The sequence below is a fragment of the Thermobia domestica genome, chromosome 11 (assembly GCF_964235325.1).
Source record: "Thermobia domestica chromosome 11, izTheDome1.hap1.1, whole genome shotgun sequence".
NCBI classification, from domain to species: domain Eukaryota; kingdom Metazoa; phylum Arthropoda; class Insecta; order Zygentoma; family Lepismatidae; genus Thermobia; species Thermobia domestica.
Window position 1 is genome coordinate 229486687 of NC_137464.1, and position 20266 is coordinate 229506952.

Consider the following 20266-nt stretch of genomic DNA (forward strand, 5'->3'; position numbering starts at 1 on the left):
AATTTTCGAAGGGCTGTTGCAGCCCTTCGCGCTGGCAGCCCTGAAGATTCCCCTAATTATCACAGTCATGATTGATACGTCGTTGGAAAGCTTATGGAACACAGATTTCGACGAGATAACATTTGTGCAATTCCCGCTCTATTTGTAGAAGAAAAAACAAACACTGTAACTTACGTCAAAAAACTGAGACTAAATAATTGGCCAACTTTGCCCCCACCCCCTCCTCCCACAATATAATCAATAAGTATACAAATCGAGTATTATAATGTAGATGACTACTTTATTGTCTCACATACCAATTTTTAAGAGAGTATCCCCACGGGGGAAATAGTCCCCCAAAAAACCTAATGCTAAAAAGCAAAACACATGAACTTTACCCCCCCCCCCTTCGCCGTGATATCCATCACATACATAAAATGCGTATCGGCGGAAAGCACCATCCCTCAGAAATACATTGATACCAAAATTATCTTCCTAGCTAAATTAGGGGCTATGCTGTTGAGATTTAAAGCCTTGACGCAGCAGTTATGTCAATGGGCGTTTACAAGTTAAAATTTTGAATTATAAAAATAAACAAAATAAATCTAGGGACAATTTTTAAGATCGTAAAACAGACTCTTACATACCTGGAACAACATCGATGCAAAGAATCTCGCTTAGATGCCACAAGAACTCTACTTTCTCAAAAACAGACTCATACGAATCAATTTCCTCCTTTTCTTTGTTGTTGCACTCGAGGCTATACTCTCGGAAGTTATCTAAACAGGCTTTGATAACTGATCTGTAAGACAAACACAAGGCATAACAAGCTCACATAATTTACCTCAAACATGCAAACGCAAGAAAAGAAAGAAAAAAATGTAGATTAAGCACATACCAATTTACAATATAGCAATGAATGGGTTAGGCATGACGTATTTCCGCCAGTGCGTCGGTAATCATTTGTTCCCGTTGGGTTCCAAAGACACGAATTACATACGAAACTTACAATGGTTATGTTTTGCGTTGACTAATAAATATTACAATCAAGGGAAGAAGTACAATCTTCGTTGCAATTTCTGGAAGGAGCTTCAAAGAGAAAATGAACCAAATATAAGGACGACAAGGAGGCGTATTTACATGAAAATGAAGTGAAGATCACATTAGTCTATGCTTTCTTTACGTAGCACACGTATGAAGGGGGCTGATAAGTTCCCGCCTCGACCACTTTCCACACATACCATCCTGAAATCATTCACTGCATTTGAAACATTATATTTTATAAGTGTCAGCTGGGATGATCGTAATACTAAGGGATTTTTCTTTACAGGTCACTGACTGAACCATGGCGCAGCCAAATCTGGAATTCATCAAGGAGGAGTAGTGAGATGTCATGGAATTCTTCTTCCTGCAACAGAAGACGTCGAAGAAAATCTATGGTTCGATGCTAGACACACTGGGTGTACACTGCTTTTCATACTCCACTGTGAAGAAATGGTGCTCCAACTTGAAGCATGGTGATTTTCAACAGAAGCAGGTGAATGGTATGGGAGGTCAGTGTCAATTCTGGAAAAAGTGGATCAGGTTTATGACCTGATTTTTCAGTAACAAACCAATTTCGATTCAAGAAACAGAATATATCCATAGGACGTGTCTGATCAATAATTTGTGATCAGTTCAACTTGCATAAGCTTTTAGCGAAATGGGTGTTCAAACGCAAATGTGACATCTTTTCAGTTGATATTGCGAACTCTAGGGACAATTGTTTGAATCTGTTTGTTACCCAGGCTGAAAGTTGGTTCCAATACTTTCATCTTGAGACCAATTAGCAGGGATGTGAATAGCGCCACTCAGAATCTACAAGGTAAAGAAAATTCAAAGTACAGATTTCCGCAGGCAAGGTGTTTGCCTAAATTTTCTGGGAAAAGGGTTGTGTTGAGAAGAGATGTGTTGTTTTTGCAGGACAATGCTCCAGTTTAAAAGACTGGAAAAGAAATGAATTTTCTGAAGCACCCAGGGTTTCATTACATTGACTATCCACCTTACTTGCCAGACTTTCTGCCCTCTGATTATTATCTTTTTCCTAGGCTAAAAAGAAGTTCTTAAAGGACAGATATTTAGTAGTGATAACGAAGTTATAGCCACTGGAGAACACAGAGAAGTTGGAGCAACGATATGTCAAGTGTATTGATCTTCGTTTACAATTATCATTTATTTATCAGACAGAGGAACAATGATCTAAACCAATCGTAAAAATATGAGGTTTTGTGCTTATTATTTTTCTCATAATACAAAAATTCTTTAATTTCAATGTGTAGCTGTATTTTAAGAAATTAAAGCAATGTGGTTAAGAAGAAAAGGTGAACAAAGGTCAAACAGAAAAGAACTGCATCGAGCAGTTTGTTCGTTTATTGAAGTTAGAGTCTCTCTTCAGCTATACGAGACGTGGACCTACAGCTTAAAGATGAGTTCGAACCACCGTTTATATTTTAATAGTTTCTCACTGGGAATCGAACCTGGGACCAAATGCAAAACAGCGCACACGATAGTACTAGTGTAGCGGAGAGGGGTATAATGAATAAGAAATTTATTATTGATATAAATAGTGGCACTACCTTCTGCCAAAATCAACGGGAGAAGGCAGCTATTTATTTATCCAATTAGCACTGTTGCAGTGCAACACTTTTATTCTTTGTTTTCGTTGACAAAATCATAAATTGGCTTCCTAAGAACTGCAGATCCACAATTCTAATTTTATATTATATATATATATATATATATATATTTGAGATTTGTTTCTTGAACTCCCAATTTCCAAAATTGCTCCAACTCTGGGGGAATTATGGCAAAGTCTCCTAGCTTCTATTGTATTTACATTCCACTGACTTTTGAGCAATTATGTTACAGGCCAATTTACGTATTTAAAATGGTGTTTATTTTTATTTTTATTTTTTATTTTGTTTGCTATTTCTTTTTATAAGGAAGTTATGAATAAAAACGCCGGACACTAATAACTACTGTTATATACGTATTTGTATTTTTTTTATTCTACAGAAATAAATGAGAACAAGTTAACTACGAAAACTCATAAATAGACTTTAAAACTCTTCGTTTTCAATTTATTAAAAACATTTACAGTCACTGTATATATATTGGAAAATGTAAATAGCTCATATTGTCACCTACATTAAGAAACTTGCTGAAAGCACAACGTAACTACCGACTTCTCAGTCAAAATCTGAGTTAGGATCTATTGGAAAAGTACATAGTTATATCTAGAAACCCATTTATAATCCTCCCTATCATCTCACTGTCTTTTACTTATAATGGGTCATATCAATTTAGGGCAAAAGGAGAAAAAAAAAAATCCCTTCACTACATTAATACCGAAAAAGAAATTAATATCTGTGTTACACACCTTCAATTGAGTGCAATAAGCATTGTTTTGATACATTTTCTTCTTCAAATTTCATATTCTTGTTAAAAGAGAGCGCTGCTATAATTGTCTGTTTCTTTCTGCTATAATTGCCCATTGCATTACAAAATGGGGTAATTATAGCAACCCTGGTAAATCGTATCATTAATTATAATAAGTAATATGATTTTATTTTTTATAGTGCTTTGAACATAATAAAACCACATACATCACTAAAAAGTTTTCTTTAAAAAACTGCAAGTTTAAAAATTAACGCCAGGCAAAGTGTAACGAAATCCACGTGCGGCAGATGGAAGCTGCCTTTTATTGTTTGTTACAGCTACTAAAACCTTTTTTCCTTTTTCTAAAAAAAATGCGCTTGCCTTCTGTAGGTGTTATTCTAAACAACGCATCTTATACTGAATTCAGCCAACTAACTAACTAACTCTATGGCCTATGGAACCAGGGGGTTCAATGTCGAGTTCACAAAAGCTCTCCACTGACTTCTATCCTCAACCAACTGGTTCCAGTTTCTACTTTGTATTCGTATTTCTGCGAGATCCATCTCAATATTGTCCTCCCATCTACGCCTATGTCTTCTTAGTGGTCATTTTCCGATTGGTCTTTCAGTTAAGACTCTGAAGGCGTTCCTACTTACTTCCATTCTGGTTACATGACCTCCAAACCTGAGCCTCTTAGATTTGATGAACCTAACAAGGTTTGGTAAACCGTATAAATTATGTAGTTCCTCGTTATGAAGTTTCTCCCATTCCCGTTCCTCTTGGGTTCGAATATTCGCCTCAGGATCTTGTTCTCAAATACTTTCAGTCTATGTTCTTCCCTCAGAGTAAGCGACCATGTTTCGCAACCATACAGAACAACAGACACGATTATCGTTTTATATATTTTAAGCTTCAAATTTCTCCACAGAATTCGCGACGATAAGAGATTTTGAACCGAATAGTAACGCGAATTTCCTGTTTTTAGTCGACACTTAATTTCTTCGTGAACATGATTTTGGTCTGCTAATACTGATCCTAGATATTTGAAAGTATCCATTTTATCAAAAGTATTATTTGATATTTTAACGCGTTCATAATTTGCAGTATTACGACCCCGACGAGCTTCCATGTATTTAGTTTTCTCTGCATTTACTTCTAAACCCACGTCCCTACACACGTTTAATAGGACCTCTGCATTTCTTTCTATTGTTCTCCTATCATCCCCTATTAAATTTACACCATCAGCATACGCCATAACCTGGTGAATATCACTGAACTCTAGGCCATGGTTGTTAACTTTGATTTTCCTCATAGCGTACTCCAGGGCAAAGTTGAATAATAACGACGACAACGCATTTCCTTACTGAAATACACACAAATTATAGGCCATTGGCATAGTCCCCCACGTTACCCTACAGTTTTACATCTTTAACATTCCATGAAAATTCTCTCAAAATGCTTTGACAGTCCCAACACCAGACACGAATTCTGAATTAGATCGAAGGTTACTAACATAAAACATCAACACGAACATTCCAATTCCTATACTCAAATACTTCGTGTAGCTTCTCTTAAATAAGTTTCGTATCTTGTTAAGTGTCTCTGTTTCTTCCACTTTCACAAGCAACATAGACATTATAACTGAATATAAGCTTTAATTGGTATGTGATAATAGGATAATTAGGAATAAAAACCCAATTAATTACTATCCGTTTCAGTGAGTCACGCGTTGTACAAACACGTAGAGTAATAAATAATTGGGTGTAGTTTTGAAAATATACGATTAATTGAACATAGCGTTCTTACCTATATTCTCTGCTTAACTTCACCAACTGTGCTCGTACGTTTGTTTTGTCAGATTCAGTTTTCGCCTTTTGTACAGCCAGGAAAGTTCCGTTAGATTCATTTACTAACTTCCTCGCAATTGGATGAAACAGCGGTGTACATGGAGTCACTTGATGAACACGGTCAACGCACGGGGAATTGCTGCTTCGTGTGTCTGGAATAAATCACAAATGTTTAAATGAGTAACTGGTGCATGTTGTTCAACAAAGAAAAAGGGTTATATTTACTAATATATGCTATATTATTAAAATTAAAATCTTTTTGCACCCAATCCTGTGTCCTCACTTAGGATTTCGTTTCCATAATATTTCGGTCGTTTCTGGAGCAATGAACTCGTGCGTGTAAAATGTACGCTGGAATGTCACGACTTTTACATTTTGTTGTATAGTTCGTAGTATTATACAGGACTGCTTTAGTAGACTATACACCATGTCCGTGGGTTTTCTCGAGGTTCTCCCGTTTCCTCCTACTTTCGTTTTACCTTACCATATATCTCATCATCACCATGTCCCTTAGCATAAGTGTGAGACGTCAAACTAAAAAATAAGTAAATAAATAAATAAAATGAAAAAGAAACAGTACAATCAAACCATTAAAAATGAAATATTTCAGTTTAACGTCTCACGATTATGCCTGTTAGGCTAAGGGAGACGATGATTAAGGCACGTGAATAATGATGGAAGAATTGGTGGAATGAGGATGTGAGAGTAAAAGGGAGTGCCCAAGAAAACCCACGGACACGATGTTGTCTGCCACAAACTTACTAAGTCGGGGATCGAACCAAAGACCCTACACACCAGAGGTAAGGGCTCTATCACTGAGCCATCGTGCTTCCTTCAAACCATTAGAATTCCCACTCGTTTCAAAGAGAAAAATAACTTTCCATATAAATCAATATGATAAATGACAAAGATGGTGCAAGTAGTAGACACCGTTAATGGTAGCTTAATTGTCACACAAACTTAAAACATTCCATGTGCTACACTGTGCGACTTTTTATTATATGTTCCTTTTGTACTCTTTGCCATTGGATATCAATTGTCAACATTAAAACAGGAATTGCACATCATGAAACTTCGTTACTTCCACAGTGTACTGGAAACAATATTATTTTACGATAATTTGAATTGCACATTCTAACCGTCAGTTTTCTTTTACTTTCATTTCACTGCGAATTGCTACATTAAAAAAAAATCCAATCTCTGTTAGGTATTTTGGAGAGGTGTGCTAGCAAGAATGTTCCCTCCCACCTCAGAACCGCGGGCGACTTATGGGGGGACGCGTGCCCCCAATATTTTGAAGTACAAAATATTCAATAATTGATTCTAATTTAATTTATTTATTATCGACAGAATAACATATAAATAATAATTATTATATTTATTTGGAATATAATATTCAGGCTGTGAAGCGATTATAACATAGTTCTAGATATGTTTCAGGGGGTTCGTGAAGGTAAGCAGAAAGGTAACAAACTGAATCGAAGACAATAAACAGGTTGGATTAGATACTAGCATTCTTTGATGCCCCATCCCCCCCGGGCCAATTTTATATGCCAGAGACGCAAGTGCTCAGAACAGCTTTTTGTCCCCGTCACGAAAGCTGCATTTCAGTTACAAAATATTTTTTACATGTCTGTAAAAATCTTGTTTTATAAACTTTGAACATTTCGTATTGGCACCGAAAAAGCACACAAAAATTTAGCTCAAAAATGAAGTTACAATAAACAATCACTCTACTTACAGGTTTCCGTAACTCCTGAATGTTATTTGTACTTCTGAGTTTTCGATTCTTTCCTGGAGTCTTGGTCACACAAGATAAAACCAGGAATAAGAAAAAAAAAAAAAATATATATATATATATATATATATCAGGGAATAAAATGGAAGGTAAGAGTGGTGCTGGAACATCCTTTGTCAAGGTCAACAATCAAACGTCAGATGATGGTGATGCAAGTTGCAATATGGTGGAGTCGATATGTGCACTCTTTTGTTTTTTAGTGGAGGGTTGGCAGTTCATGTTGGTATCTCTGCTGTTATGCCAATGCTGTGTAAATTTTGTAATTACTGTTTCCTATTCATCATTTAACCATCCACTGTCTAAATTTAATTTTGGCTTTCTTAAATGAAAAATACATTTTCAAATACGAGTCTCTCTACATCATTTTTGGCTTCAAATAAAATTTTTGAATCTTCTACCTTGTCTTGAGTTTCTTTTAGATGTTTCGATAGACATGATACCGGGCTTTCCGTTTTATAATTCCTAATATGCTCTTTGACACGGACTTTCAGATTTCTTTTGGTTTTGTCTATGCAACTCTAATGGCAACTGCATTTTATTTCATAAATACTAGATCTTTCATTGGAATCCATGTAATAACTCTTAAATTAGGCAATGTTCCTTCCTAAGGTTTAGGGAAGGGGGGTGGGGGTCAAAGCTGAACGGAAACTGTATTGCGTATAGATTTTATTCAATGCAGTTGTCAATCAGGGAAAAATAGGCAATACTACCTATTTTATCATTCGTGTCGGTTTCAGGTCTATCGAAACATAAATCCCTTTTAATCTGGCTATACCAATTCATTAATAATGGGACTGGATACCTGTTCATACTACCTAACTAAATAAATTTTTAATCTAACTGTACGTTCGTTTCCAGAAAGGTAAGTCTGATGGCACGCAAAACGAAACTCTTGCTTTTGATTTGGTATTTACAGAATGAGCAGATTTATAATGTATGTACTGTGTACCGGCTGTAGGCTTCTGGTGGACACTAGTAATGAACTTTTTGTTATATCTTTTAATATTGAAATCTAAATAATTAAGTCTGCCTTGCTTTCCGTTCTCAACTGTAAATCTTAAATTACTATGGATATTTCACAGTGAATCTCTAATAAATCTCAAATTCATATCCATATCCAATTTTTTATTGCCGTTTTTATCTTCCGTGACCAAGACTAGAGTAGATTAGCGAAAGCTCGGAAGCACAAGTAACATTCAGGAATTACAAAAACCTGTAAGTAAAATGATGAGTATGAATTTCTGAGCGTGGTTTTAAAATGTCTAGAATAAACTATATATTTTTGAACATCTGAGAAGCACTATCATTAATAAATCATTACAAATGTGTACTATTGATGAAAAATTACTAAATATGTGCGGTACTTATAAATATATAACATTTAAAAATATTGCATTATAAGCAAAAATTAGATAAACACACTGTGGTGTCTTTAGATACATCCCATATTTAAATATTACAAGTCCAGTGAAATTGATCCGGCTATTCACTGAGTGTTGATCCAATGCATACGCTGATATGTGCAACTTTCTCAGCTGTTTTCTTAGAATCATAAGCACTTCCGAAATAAAACTCTTTGCAAATTAAAACACATTACAAGGACAGCACAGAAGCTCAAATACAAATAATCGTACTCCTTTCATTTGTGTACTAAGCTAACCTCATTTAACTCCGAACAAGAAATTTCGATAAAATCAAAGCTAGTGGGAACGAAAAAGAAAGAAAGAAAAAAAAGTTGAATTATGCGGGCGTCGAAAATGAATTTACTGTTTGATCGGCGGTCCAACACCATTCTGTAGATGATTCACCAATATGATATTCGACTGCACAAGAGAAAAGCAAAAGGTCAAGTGCAGAACTAGAGAACATAAGTTTGCTACACATCGTTAGTGAAAATACAGATAAGTTTCTAAGTATGAAGTTTGTCAATTGAAAAATATGCACTCAACCACATCTAAAATAGTCTTAAAATTTTAATTTAAAATGTTTTTAAAATCTCATTCCCAGCAAATTGCAATTTCCTGACCCTTTCCGTTATTCTCGGCTTATCGCCACGCGAAAGGAAGAAAGACTGAATGAATGTGCTAACCACCAGGTGCACATAATCTATCATGAAAGTATAGTCAAATTTCAGAAGCAAAGTAATTTTAATTGCTGAGAAAACAGTTTTCATACTTGGTTAGATAAGTTTTGTGCCTCTCTGTTGAAGTTTGAAGAGTTTGAGCTAGGTTTTTATGTTGTATGTCCTTATCCAACACCGAGTGGCGTGGAAGACCCGGGTTCGATTCCCGGCGGGAGCTTATATGGTTCGATTTCCACATTAATCATAGGTCCATGTCTCACATTAGTCTCGCTGCTGAACGAGACAAACTCAATATCAACTCAACTCAACTCATTATCCAATACCGAGGTTATAAACAACAAGGCCTACTATCACCGTGGGCACCGAACCAGGACCGGTGCAGCTGACAAGTCAGCCATCACGGTATAGGCCGTCCGCAATCCAAGTATCTCACCTCCAACAAAGTTAGATTAGAAGATGACGTCTCGATGCGGCACGAGGTTTGAAGAGAATACTGCTTCAATTCTTGGTGTGTCTCTATTTAGAACACGAAGAAAAAATCATTAACTGCATACGGGGAAAAATAGTATTAAATTAATAAAGAAATGAAGATACGTATCTCAGTGTATTTAAGTTTTATACGTTATTATGAAAAGTAACGCAATGATTTTCTCATACTTGAAAAAAAAAATCACTAACTTTAAGAATTGAACTAAATAATGATTGGCAACACTGAATGATGGCGATGTGGTGTTGTAAAGAAAAGTAGTTAGTTATTTAGTACACACTAGTGACTTTAATTTAAGATCAAATTGCCTTTAGTAATTTCCACTGACGAAAAATGGATGAATAATGGGTTGTTTATTAGATTAGTGATAGCTTTGTACCTCATCCTGTAACACAAAATTTTTATTTCCATCCACTTTACAGGGATTCGAATTACGCGGTTTTAAACTCGTTTGTAATAAATGACCCCATGGTACTCTCAAATAAAACTTCGGGGATATACATTCATAAGAGTCCGAAAAATTTTAGAAAATTTTCAAAAAGAATTTTTTTTTTCAAAAAACCAAATTCAAAATTTTTAATTTATTGAAAAAAATGTATAGTGTTATATAACTACTATTTGAAAGCTCTTTTCAAAGGGGTTGGTAAGTCTCAATAACATTTACGGAGTGTTTAGAAAAGTTAAGTATTTCCAGTGAATGAAGATATTCAATTTTAATTGATATATAACTTGTCAGCAGCTTAATAAGTAACTCAAGGTTTACTTGTCTAGATGATGGTGTCAGTGGAACACTGAAAAACACTTAACTTAAAACAAAACAATACAACAAAAACAAAAACAAAAAAACTCAAATAGGCTAAGGTAGGTGTCTTTACTTATTCGTTATTTTACTTAACAGCGTACTTATTATATACGAATAAAAACATCAACGTATTAAATCAGTGTTTAACTTAATCCTACCTCTTGATTTGTATGTCTTGTGTTGCGCTGCGTACACAGCAAGCTTCTCTCCTGCTCCCCATTTCGCCGTAATCCCAACAGATTCACACAGCTTATCGGGAATCAGCTGAAACAACAAAAATATACCATTAAGAACAATACGTACAGTGAAACGTATCTGTGCTAACGTTGGGAAGGAAAACTGAATTATCAGACACAGTGTTTTAGTTACGAAGATATATTCTGTAGCTATTTTTTCTGAAGAAAATGAAGTTTAATACTGTGATATTTTCTTAGTTTGCCTTGCATACGTTTTGTGATTATTTTATATATATTTTGTACGCATTTGACACGCTACGATTTTGATGTATGTTTATCTGACTTATACAGGGTGCGTCATTTATAATGTCAAACCTTGATGACGGAGAAACCAAAAGAGAGAGAGAAGCGAAACTTTGCACGAAGCAACTATACAAAGGGGCACATTGGTAGACGTATTATTTGACATCACAGGATGAACAGTGTTGCCAACCCAATATAAAGTTATGATTTTTTAAATGGAACGACCTAAATTGCATTTCATAATTTAATTCAACACTAAAAGGGAAGACGAAAGATATGCCACCCGCAGGTCAGTGTTGCAAACTTCTCGAGAAATAACGTTAAATATGTGTCACATTTAAACGCCTTTTGCACACACAGGGAGTGAGGTACACACTAGTTTTGCACAATAATTTAAATATTGGCCAGAACGGTTTAAATTGACACCAAGTTTAGATGGGTCCGTTAAACAGTGTTGACATAACAGAAAAGACAAAAGTCGAGTTTGGATATGGTGCAATAACTCGAAAAAGGCCATAAGTACATTACGGTTTTAAATTTATAGGACAATTTGTTATGCCATAAGAAACATTCTCACGCTTATTTGAAGTCGATAAGTCAAGTACTTACCGAGATATTCGGAATTTTGTAAAAGCTGAGAATTTTGCGCTGTAGAAGTTGGTAACGCTGCCTCAAATTCCCACTTTTTCCCCCAACTTTGAGGAATTCGTAAAGAAGTGGTTGAAACAAAATATAAACATTAATAAACACACATACGATGATAAAGAAACGTTTTTCAGTACTTGAAATGAATAATTAAGCGTAATTTACTGGGTATGAAAAAATAAACGTAAGGAAGTAATAGGACTTCATATGACAAGATAATACAAAGACGTAGAAGACATGTATTTGCCTAGTAGCTACTTTTACACGATGAAAATATTTATCCTCTTATAAGTTTGTTACACCAATATCAAAACAATCTAATACTCACTGTGTACATTACCAGCATGTTACCAATTCCTGTTAACAGATACATGGAAAAATTATTCAGCATGTCAGGAGTCACACATTATTTAAAAAAAAAAAAAAAGTACAAAAGACCACTTAAAAGACCCACTTATAAGAGAATAAATATTTTCATCGTGTGAAAGTAGCTACTAGGTACATAGATGTCTTCTACGTCTTTGTCTTATCTTGTCATATGAAGTCCTATTACTTCCTTACGTTTTTTTTTTCAAATCCACTAAATTACGCCTAATTAGTCATTTCAAGTACTGAAAAACGTTTCTTTATCATCGTATGTGTGTTTATTAATGTTTATATTTTGTTTCAACCACTTCTTTACGAATTCCTCAACGTTGGGGGAAAAAGTGGGAATTTGAGGCAGCGTTACCAACTTCTACAGCGCAAAATTCTCAGCTTTTACAAAATTCCGAATATCTCGGTAAGTACTTGACTTATCGACTTCAAATAAGCGTGAGAATGTTTCTTATGGCATAACAAATTGTCCTATAAATTTAAAACCGTAATGTACTTATGGCCTTTTTCGAGTTATTGCACCATATCCAAACTCGACTTTTGTCTTTTCTGTTATGTCAACACTGTTTAACGGACCCATCTAAACTTGGTGTCAATTTAAACCGTTCTGGCCAATATTTAAATTATTGTGCAAAACTAGTGTGTACCTCACTCCCTGTGTGTGCAAAAGGCGTTTAAATGTGACACATATTTAACGTTATTTCTCGAGAAGTTTGCAACACTGACCTGCGGGTGGCATATCTTTCGTCTTCCCTTTTAGTGTTGAATTAAATTATGAAATGCAATTTAGGTCGTTCCATTTAAAAAATCATAACTTTATATTGGGTTGGCAACACTGTTCATCCTGTGATGTCAAATAATACGTCTACCAATGTGCCCCTTTGTATAGTTGCTTCGTGCAAAGTTTCGCTTCTCTCTCTCTTTTGGTTTCTCCGTCATCAAGGTTTGACATTATAAATGACGCACCCGGTATACTGAAGAGAAGTGTTAGGAGATTTTTTGGAAGAAAAATGAAATTTTTAAGTTTTACGTCCCACACTTATGCCAGCTAGGTTAAAGCAGACGGTAATGATAAGAAATGAATTAAATGGTGGAATGAAGAAAGTACGAAGAAACGGGAGAATCCCAAGAAAACCCGAGCACACGGTGTCTATTTACCACAACGCTCTCTTGGCGCGAGCTAGGATCGAACGAAGGACCCCATGCACCAGAGTGAACGCTCTACCACTGAACCATAGCAGCCCCCAATTTTTGGAAGAAATTTAATAAAATACTTTATACATAGATTTGGCCATGATTTGACGTTTTTTAGATGTCTAACAGTTAGCAACCATCATTTCACTTCAAAGTGGCCAACTTATAGAAAACAAGTGATTTTCGAAACTATTAAAGATCGTAATAATCACTTATAATGCAGCTGTTTATTATTATCTAGGTATAAAATTGTATTTTATAAATAATACATGGTAAATTCATTTCTGTAATATGAAAATATCAAGAAATAAATATCTATGTTACTTCGTCATTCACACACTGTTTTATAGATGGTTTCAGAGCAAGAGAATCTTGATTCTTGGAATTTGCACAGAACACTCACACCGCTCTGTCCTTTGTCAACAGGCCATTAATCTAAGGAAACAATAGACGATCCTCGGTTAAAAAGAGCAAAAGAAGTTGCCGAACGCCCTCTTTTCTCTAGATTTCTGTTATTTATCACAAAAAGTAATAGCATTATATCTTTATTTCTCACTTGTTTTCCTTTCTTGTTTCTCCTACCTAATAACATTGGACATCTGGAAACATCCACCAACCACCGTCTTAACAAGAGTTCGGTTGCCCTTTTGTAGTAGTGTGAGACAAGGCTCTTATGTTTGAAACGGACAATATATGTAATTTCAACATGTTGATTAGCTCCAAAAACGCTACAGCATATTGGCTTTCTTTTCCCTTTTCCACTTGCGACCATAGATGAGATAAGGCAAGATGTAAATTCAAGGAAATATTCTCACATCCGTTCTCAGTACAGTGAAACACCAAACGCGACCGATTTTGTATGTGGGAAATGATTGTTGACCAGCAGACAACAAAGAAAAAAACTTGAAAAATTGTTAGTTTAACGTCTCACGAGTATTGTGTTATCACTGGTCATAAATGGATGAATAACAGCTTGTCCACTAGTCCAGTAATAGTTTTGTACCTCATCCTGTAACACAAAATTATTATTTCCATTTATTTTACAAGGACTCAAATTAAGCATTTTTTAACTCCAGCTTGGAAGTGGAAACTCTTGTAATAAATGACCACATGGTGATCCCAAAATGAAACTTCGGAGATACATTTATGATAGTTCGAAAACTTTTGAAAATTTTCAAAATTGTTTTTTTCAGGAAATCAAATTTAAAATTTTTAATCTATTGAAAGAAATTAATATATTATAAAGTAGCTACTATTTGAAAGCTCTTTTTATAAGCTTTTTAATGCCTCAACCACGTCCTAGGTCCTTTAGGTCAGCCGCAAATCCCAACTGAAGAAATATCATTCACGAAATTTTTGGTAAATTTTGAGAACCTTGGGGTTCGGTAATTTCGAAACTAGTTCATTATCAATCTGAAATATCAGGATTTGTTATTTTCCAGTGATACCAAGTTTCATCAAAATCTGGTAAGGGAAGGTATAATTTGTTTGAAAATTGTGTTGATTTGACATGGAATGGCTCTAATACAGACGTAAACTAGTTAAGATTATGTAAGTGGTAATCTATGTAGTAAGTACTTTATGTATTAGATATAACATTACAATATTGGAGCTTCTTTTTTATTTAATTACTAAATGGTAATCAACCGAGAAGTAATCAGATAATGGAAAGGTTTCCCACATCGTGCAGAAGTAGTAAGCTGGTGGAAATTATGTTACACAGTCGTACTTGATTTGCAGGTGAACATAAAATAAGTTTCTTACAAAATAATGTACAGAAATGATACGCGGAAATTAATACCTAGACAATCCTCGGCTTTTGTGCCACAGAATAGGTCCAGGATTTTCTGTCTGAAAAACGTGAATATTCTGCCATTTATGAAGAAATTCAGTGTCATTATCTCAGAAAAAGTTTAAGAATTCCTCTGTGAACATCCACTTTAAAACGACTTCGCTGTTTTCCATGTAAATACTGCGTCCGGAAATATGCCCTAAAAACTACTGTAAAAAACATGAACCAACTTATACTAGGTTGTCACTAAAAAAGCACGAATGCTATCTAACCGAGTCAGGGCCGGAGTGAAGCAGGCTGGCCCGAGCGGCAGCACGGGTGCGTCCGTAGGGAGCAGGCGCGTTATCGATGATAGTTATACACCTAAACGAGGATGTCGCTAATATCACTAGGTTAGGCACCATCTCTATCAACAACTTTGTGTCCTCGAAAAAAGTATCTTTCACTGCCCACTTATGCCAATGACATTTCAAACCATCAACACGATATTCACATTCCACAATTTAACTGTTGTTCCATTTTTTTTAAAAAAAAATTAATGACTTTTTACATTTGCTATACTTTTTGGCCAATTTCAATAATCACTGGCGCTCCACATAACGTAATAAACCATTTGTTTCGCCAACATAAGTTGTTATAAAATTCACAATCGAAATGTCACATCCGTCACATGGAACTACCATCTTTGAATACTGGGAGTACCGCGGTGGGTCATTGGTAGAACGTTCACCTATGGTGCATGGGATCCCTGGTTTGATCCCAGCTCGCGCCAAGTGGACTTTGTAGTGGGCAAACACCGTGTGCGTGGGTTTTCTCGGGGGTCTCCCGTTTCCTCCCACTTCATTCATTCCACCACTGCATTCATTTCTTATCAGTCTCCTTTAGCCTACCCAGCATAACGTGGGACGTAAAACTGAAAGACTTCATTTCATTTTGAATGCTGGGAATTAATTTCTTCATTACACCGTAATGTTTTACGCCAGCATGCCTCCACTCAAAATAGTGCCCACAACATGCAGCTTCTAACACTTCTAAAGAAGCACATCACACTTCTTTTGCTAATAGGAATTTCATGAAAAATAACAAATTCAACTTTTTTCACTATAAATTTAACATATTTTTCCCTTTTCTAGTCTTACTCTCTGGTACTAAAGCCTAATTGTCTTTCATAAGAACTAATTTTGACCGTAAAATTGGTGGAAGGCATTTGTTATCACCCCCAAATCCATTGACGACTCCGGAGCCGCTACTATGACTTATATTGAGCCGTTGTAAACAATTACTGGGAATCAAAGATGGGGCCGAGACGAGGTGCCTGAATGAGATTCATGACGAGATTCCAGGAAGATGTGCAACTATTAACACCTAACCTACAAAACAAACCATAATCACTATGAAGTAAACCAGTCGCAAGTAACTGATTTGGAGGAGAAACTGGCATTACTGCTGTATCGCCGGACCGCACGAAAATCGAAATATATATATATATATATATCACTTAGCTTCTTCCCCAAAATAAAAGGTTGTGACACTGGTACACTTAGTAGGGATTCACTCGAACAGACTGTTCTACAGTGATAGTGACAGTATTGTCTGTGTAAGTGTGCTTTTCCACTATCCTCGTTTACGCGTGTATCCCCGCCGCTGATGCGCCTGCTCCCTACGGATGCAACGCTCGACCCCCCCCCCTCTGCGCTCCTTCCCCGATTCGGTTAGGTAGCATTCATCCTTTTTAGTGGACACCTAGCACAAGTTCGTGTTTAAAGAACTAGTTTTTTATGCCATACTTCCACTGTTTTTATACTGAGCCCTTCTGAAGTCAATCTGCAAGTAATGAAGCGCCTCATTTAGTGCAAGCTCTGCTAAATGGAATACAAGCTCTAACCTGACCTCAAAATGTTAGAAATGTGAGAAAATTGCCTTGATAATGATTATTGTTTGGAGTACAGCATGGACTATGGCATAAAGTGCATAAAACCCGAACCTACTTGTGCTAGGTGACTACTAAAAACCACGTATGCTATCTAACCAAGTCAGTGCAGTAGTGTAACAGAGGGGCGCCAGCAGTAACTAAATAACACCCAATTGGTCACTATATTTATGACCGTTTAATCTGCATTAGTACCGAAATTACTAGGCGATCGCCTTTAATACCACTATGCTCCAAATATCTTATTCTTCACATTTCACTAATGTCAAAACAAAGGCTGTAACTAATAAATGTAATGAATAATAAATAGGATGAACTTCACAATGAATGCTTAAGCTGGTATTCGGTTATAGTTAAGGAGCCGTACTTCCCATTTAGGGAAGGACGAGAAACGCCATACTTTCAGGAATTATTCAATGACTATCTAGGATGTTAAAAAGTACGTAATAGACTGAGTTCTTGCCCTTGTACTTAGGGTGTTTCGGTAGTGCAACGTATTCTTATGCAGGCACGACACTTGCTTAATTTTAACGAAATGGTTCTAAATTGCCACATTAAGGGTAACCGTACCCTACTCTATCATATCCTTTTCATGCGGTCTTACTTAGTGATGTTCAGCTGAAGCATGTATTGTGAAGTTTCCCCGATAAATGTAATAAAGCAGAAAACTTACGAATGTTTCAGGGGAAGACGTATTGTTTCCAAAAGGATCACCGACGTTCCTCATTCTTGTTCACGTGTTTTGTATTATCTGCACTAAAAATACTGATCCAGAATTGTTTAGTATCAGTATTACCAAGAAATTCTTTGACACTCCATTTTAAGGGTACACAGAGCAAATATTGGTATATGTTAACCCAAAAACAATATTATTTTACATGTCCCGCTTCCATCAGATGCTTTTTTCTACTGTTCACTGTTGTTCACTGTTCATTCAACCAAATAAATACTACAAAAAAATAACACTAAGGCCTCGAATTATGGAGTCAAGTCGGCAAAGTCACTAAAATTGTCTCGTGCAAGAATAAATTAGGAATAGAATTTATTAAAATATGTAATTAGCAGTAAACTGCAAAACGGTGGCACGGACAAACCGAATTGGTTGAATCCGAATAAATTAATGCAATAATCAATTTGCCTTGTGTATACCTCACAAGGAGGATTTTTTGTAATAATGTTGTTCAGTGTTTCGTATGTAATCTGTGACTGTTTTCATACACAAAACATATTTAAGGCCGTTTTGTCGCATGATTAGTCCCTTATTAAAAAGGTCGAAATATGTTTCGTGCAGTAGTCAGGCATTTAGTATGACTCTAATCATTCGTCAAAACGACTCTGCAATTGGCGGATAATTATCATTGTGATAATTTTGACCAAAATATCCTAAATTCTACTGCTATGTTGATATTTGAATACTTATTATTAGTAGTAGTACTAGCAACAGACTCGTAAGCAGGGGGGTTAGGGGGCGCCCCCAAATTTTTATTAGCCCCTCCTAAAATTTTCACGGTAGGCTTAAAGTGAACTATAATAATGGTTATGAACAATAATGTGGTTGGATCGGCCCCCCCCAAACTTTGACCGATCACCCTGATAAATTTTTGAGCTGGCTACGGGCCTGATTAGAAATATACTACTACTGAAATTCTTTTAGATCAGGATAGAAAATACAAAGATGGAACCTTTTATTTAACGTTCTCATATAGACTAAACGAGTTGTGATTAATGAAAAGGAATGTTTATGAAAGAATTGGAATTTCTAGTATTTTAATTTAGAAGAACGAAGTGTGCAATACGTAAATGAATATTTTATTTAATTTATATATGCAATATTAATTAAGTAAATAGACTTTGAAAAATCTTTTTAACCCCAATCACCGAAAATGTCCCTGTGCCATGTTTCTGTGAAAATGTTGAAACTGGTGACCAAGAGTCTATTGGAAGTCTAAGGGGTAATCTGCATATAGAGTAAATAAAGGTAGCTTGATTTTTGGCCATATTGTAAAAGTGCACGTATAATAATTTGCTTTCTGTCATCTAGGCTACGTTACAGCGAAGACACTCTGACATACAAATTTTAATTATAGCACTTGAATTCAATGAGTTCGATTAAGTACACTATGGGCAGTATTCAGAGAGAATTCGTTAATCGAAGGTTAGTAACAGTCTAGTTAGTGAGCTTACTAACTCTTTACTAAAGAAAGTGCACTTTTTGGTATTCAGAGTCTACTTTTAGTACAACTAAAATTTTGATTTGGGTATAATTAACTTATACAACCCCAATGCATCGGGTGAGAAAAATAAATGTGGCAACTACCGAAAGGTAGATGAGCGCACACGTAGTCTGTAAACATGAAAATACATGAAATCCGAAATCCAAAATGTGTCGCACAAGCTAAAACGTGGGTAAAAGATTAACCTCTGCTCTAGATTAATTAGTCACATGTGATTAATTTCGTCAAATACTACGTCTTAATGAGAGACTCTGAATATAATTCTGATAACCACCCGTTACTCAACCCCGTAGTATGGTTTTAATCAGGTTTCAAAACGACTCTGCATAAGGCCCGTTGTGTCGCAAGCTAAACCATGGGTAAAAGATTGGCCTCTGTCTAGATTAATTAGTCACATGTGATTAACTTCGTCCAATATTACGTCCTAACTAGAGACTCTGGATACAATTTTGATAACCATCCGTTAGTCAACAGTAGTAATGGGGACACTCTGCCTAACTTTGGACTTTGACCCCGACCTTTATGACGTCATAGGTCAAAGGTCAATGACCTTGGCCCGGGGTCAATGACCTAGGGGTACATAGGACCACCCCCTCTAAATTTTGGCAGGGGTACCATGGCCCACCCCCTAAATTTTGGCAGGGGTACATAGGACCACCCCCCTTAAATTTTGGAAATTGCCAAATCTAAAAATTTGGTGTGGTAGCCTAGGACCATAGTATGTACCTCTATCAGTATTGGGTGTCTATGTCGTTCCCTTTCATGGGTAAAAAATTGCCAAAAAGTCAAATTTCGGGGGTTTTTGACCTAATTTATCCCCTTGGATGAGGTGTTATTACCCTATATAGTTATATGGGCGTATACAGGGGTCCATTACCTTTCATAAGACATGGGTATATTAATGCACCCCTTGAAATATTTGGGAGGGGTACCTTGGCCCACCCCTTAAATTTTGGAAATTGCCCAATTTAAACATTGGGTATTATAGTATAGGACCCTAATATGTATTATGATAAATTTGGATGGTCCACCTCGTTCCCTTTTAGGGGTACAAAATTGCCAAAATATAAACGTAAGCAATACGTAGTACCACGTGTGTGGTTTTTGGTCGATTTTATCCCCTTTGATGAGGTGTTATTATCCTATATAGTTATATGGTCATGTATAGGGGTCCATTACCTTTCATAAGATATGGGTATATTGG

At 35.9% G+C, this 20266-nt stretch overlaps 1 protein-coding gene across 1 annotated transcript in view; it reads right to left on the bottom strand.

Annotated features, from left to right (window-relative positions):
* Nup75 (nuclear pore complex protein Nup75) overlaps window positions 1-17756 on the bottom strand; it is a 44391-nt gene extending 26635 nt beyond the window's left edge. Inside the window, exons 1-4 of the mRNA XM_081731749.1 lie at window positions 17502-17756; window positions 10572-10677; window positions 5203-5395; window positions 627-781 (exon numbers count right to left, since the gene is read on the bottom strand). Coding sequence (XP_081587875.1) covers window positions 627-781; window positions 5203-5395; window positions 10572-10677; window positions 17502-17555 — 508 coding nt within the window. The 5' untranslated portion in view covers window positions 17556-17756. The remainder of the gene's footprint in view (window positions 1-626; window positions 782-5202; window positions 5396-10571; window positions 10678-17501) is intronic.
* Between the last annotated feature and the right edge of the window lie 2510 nt (window positions 17757-20266).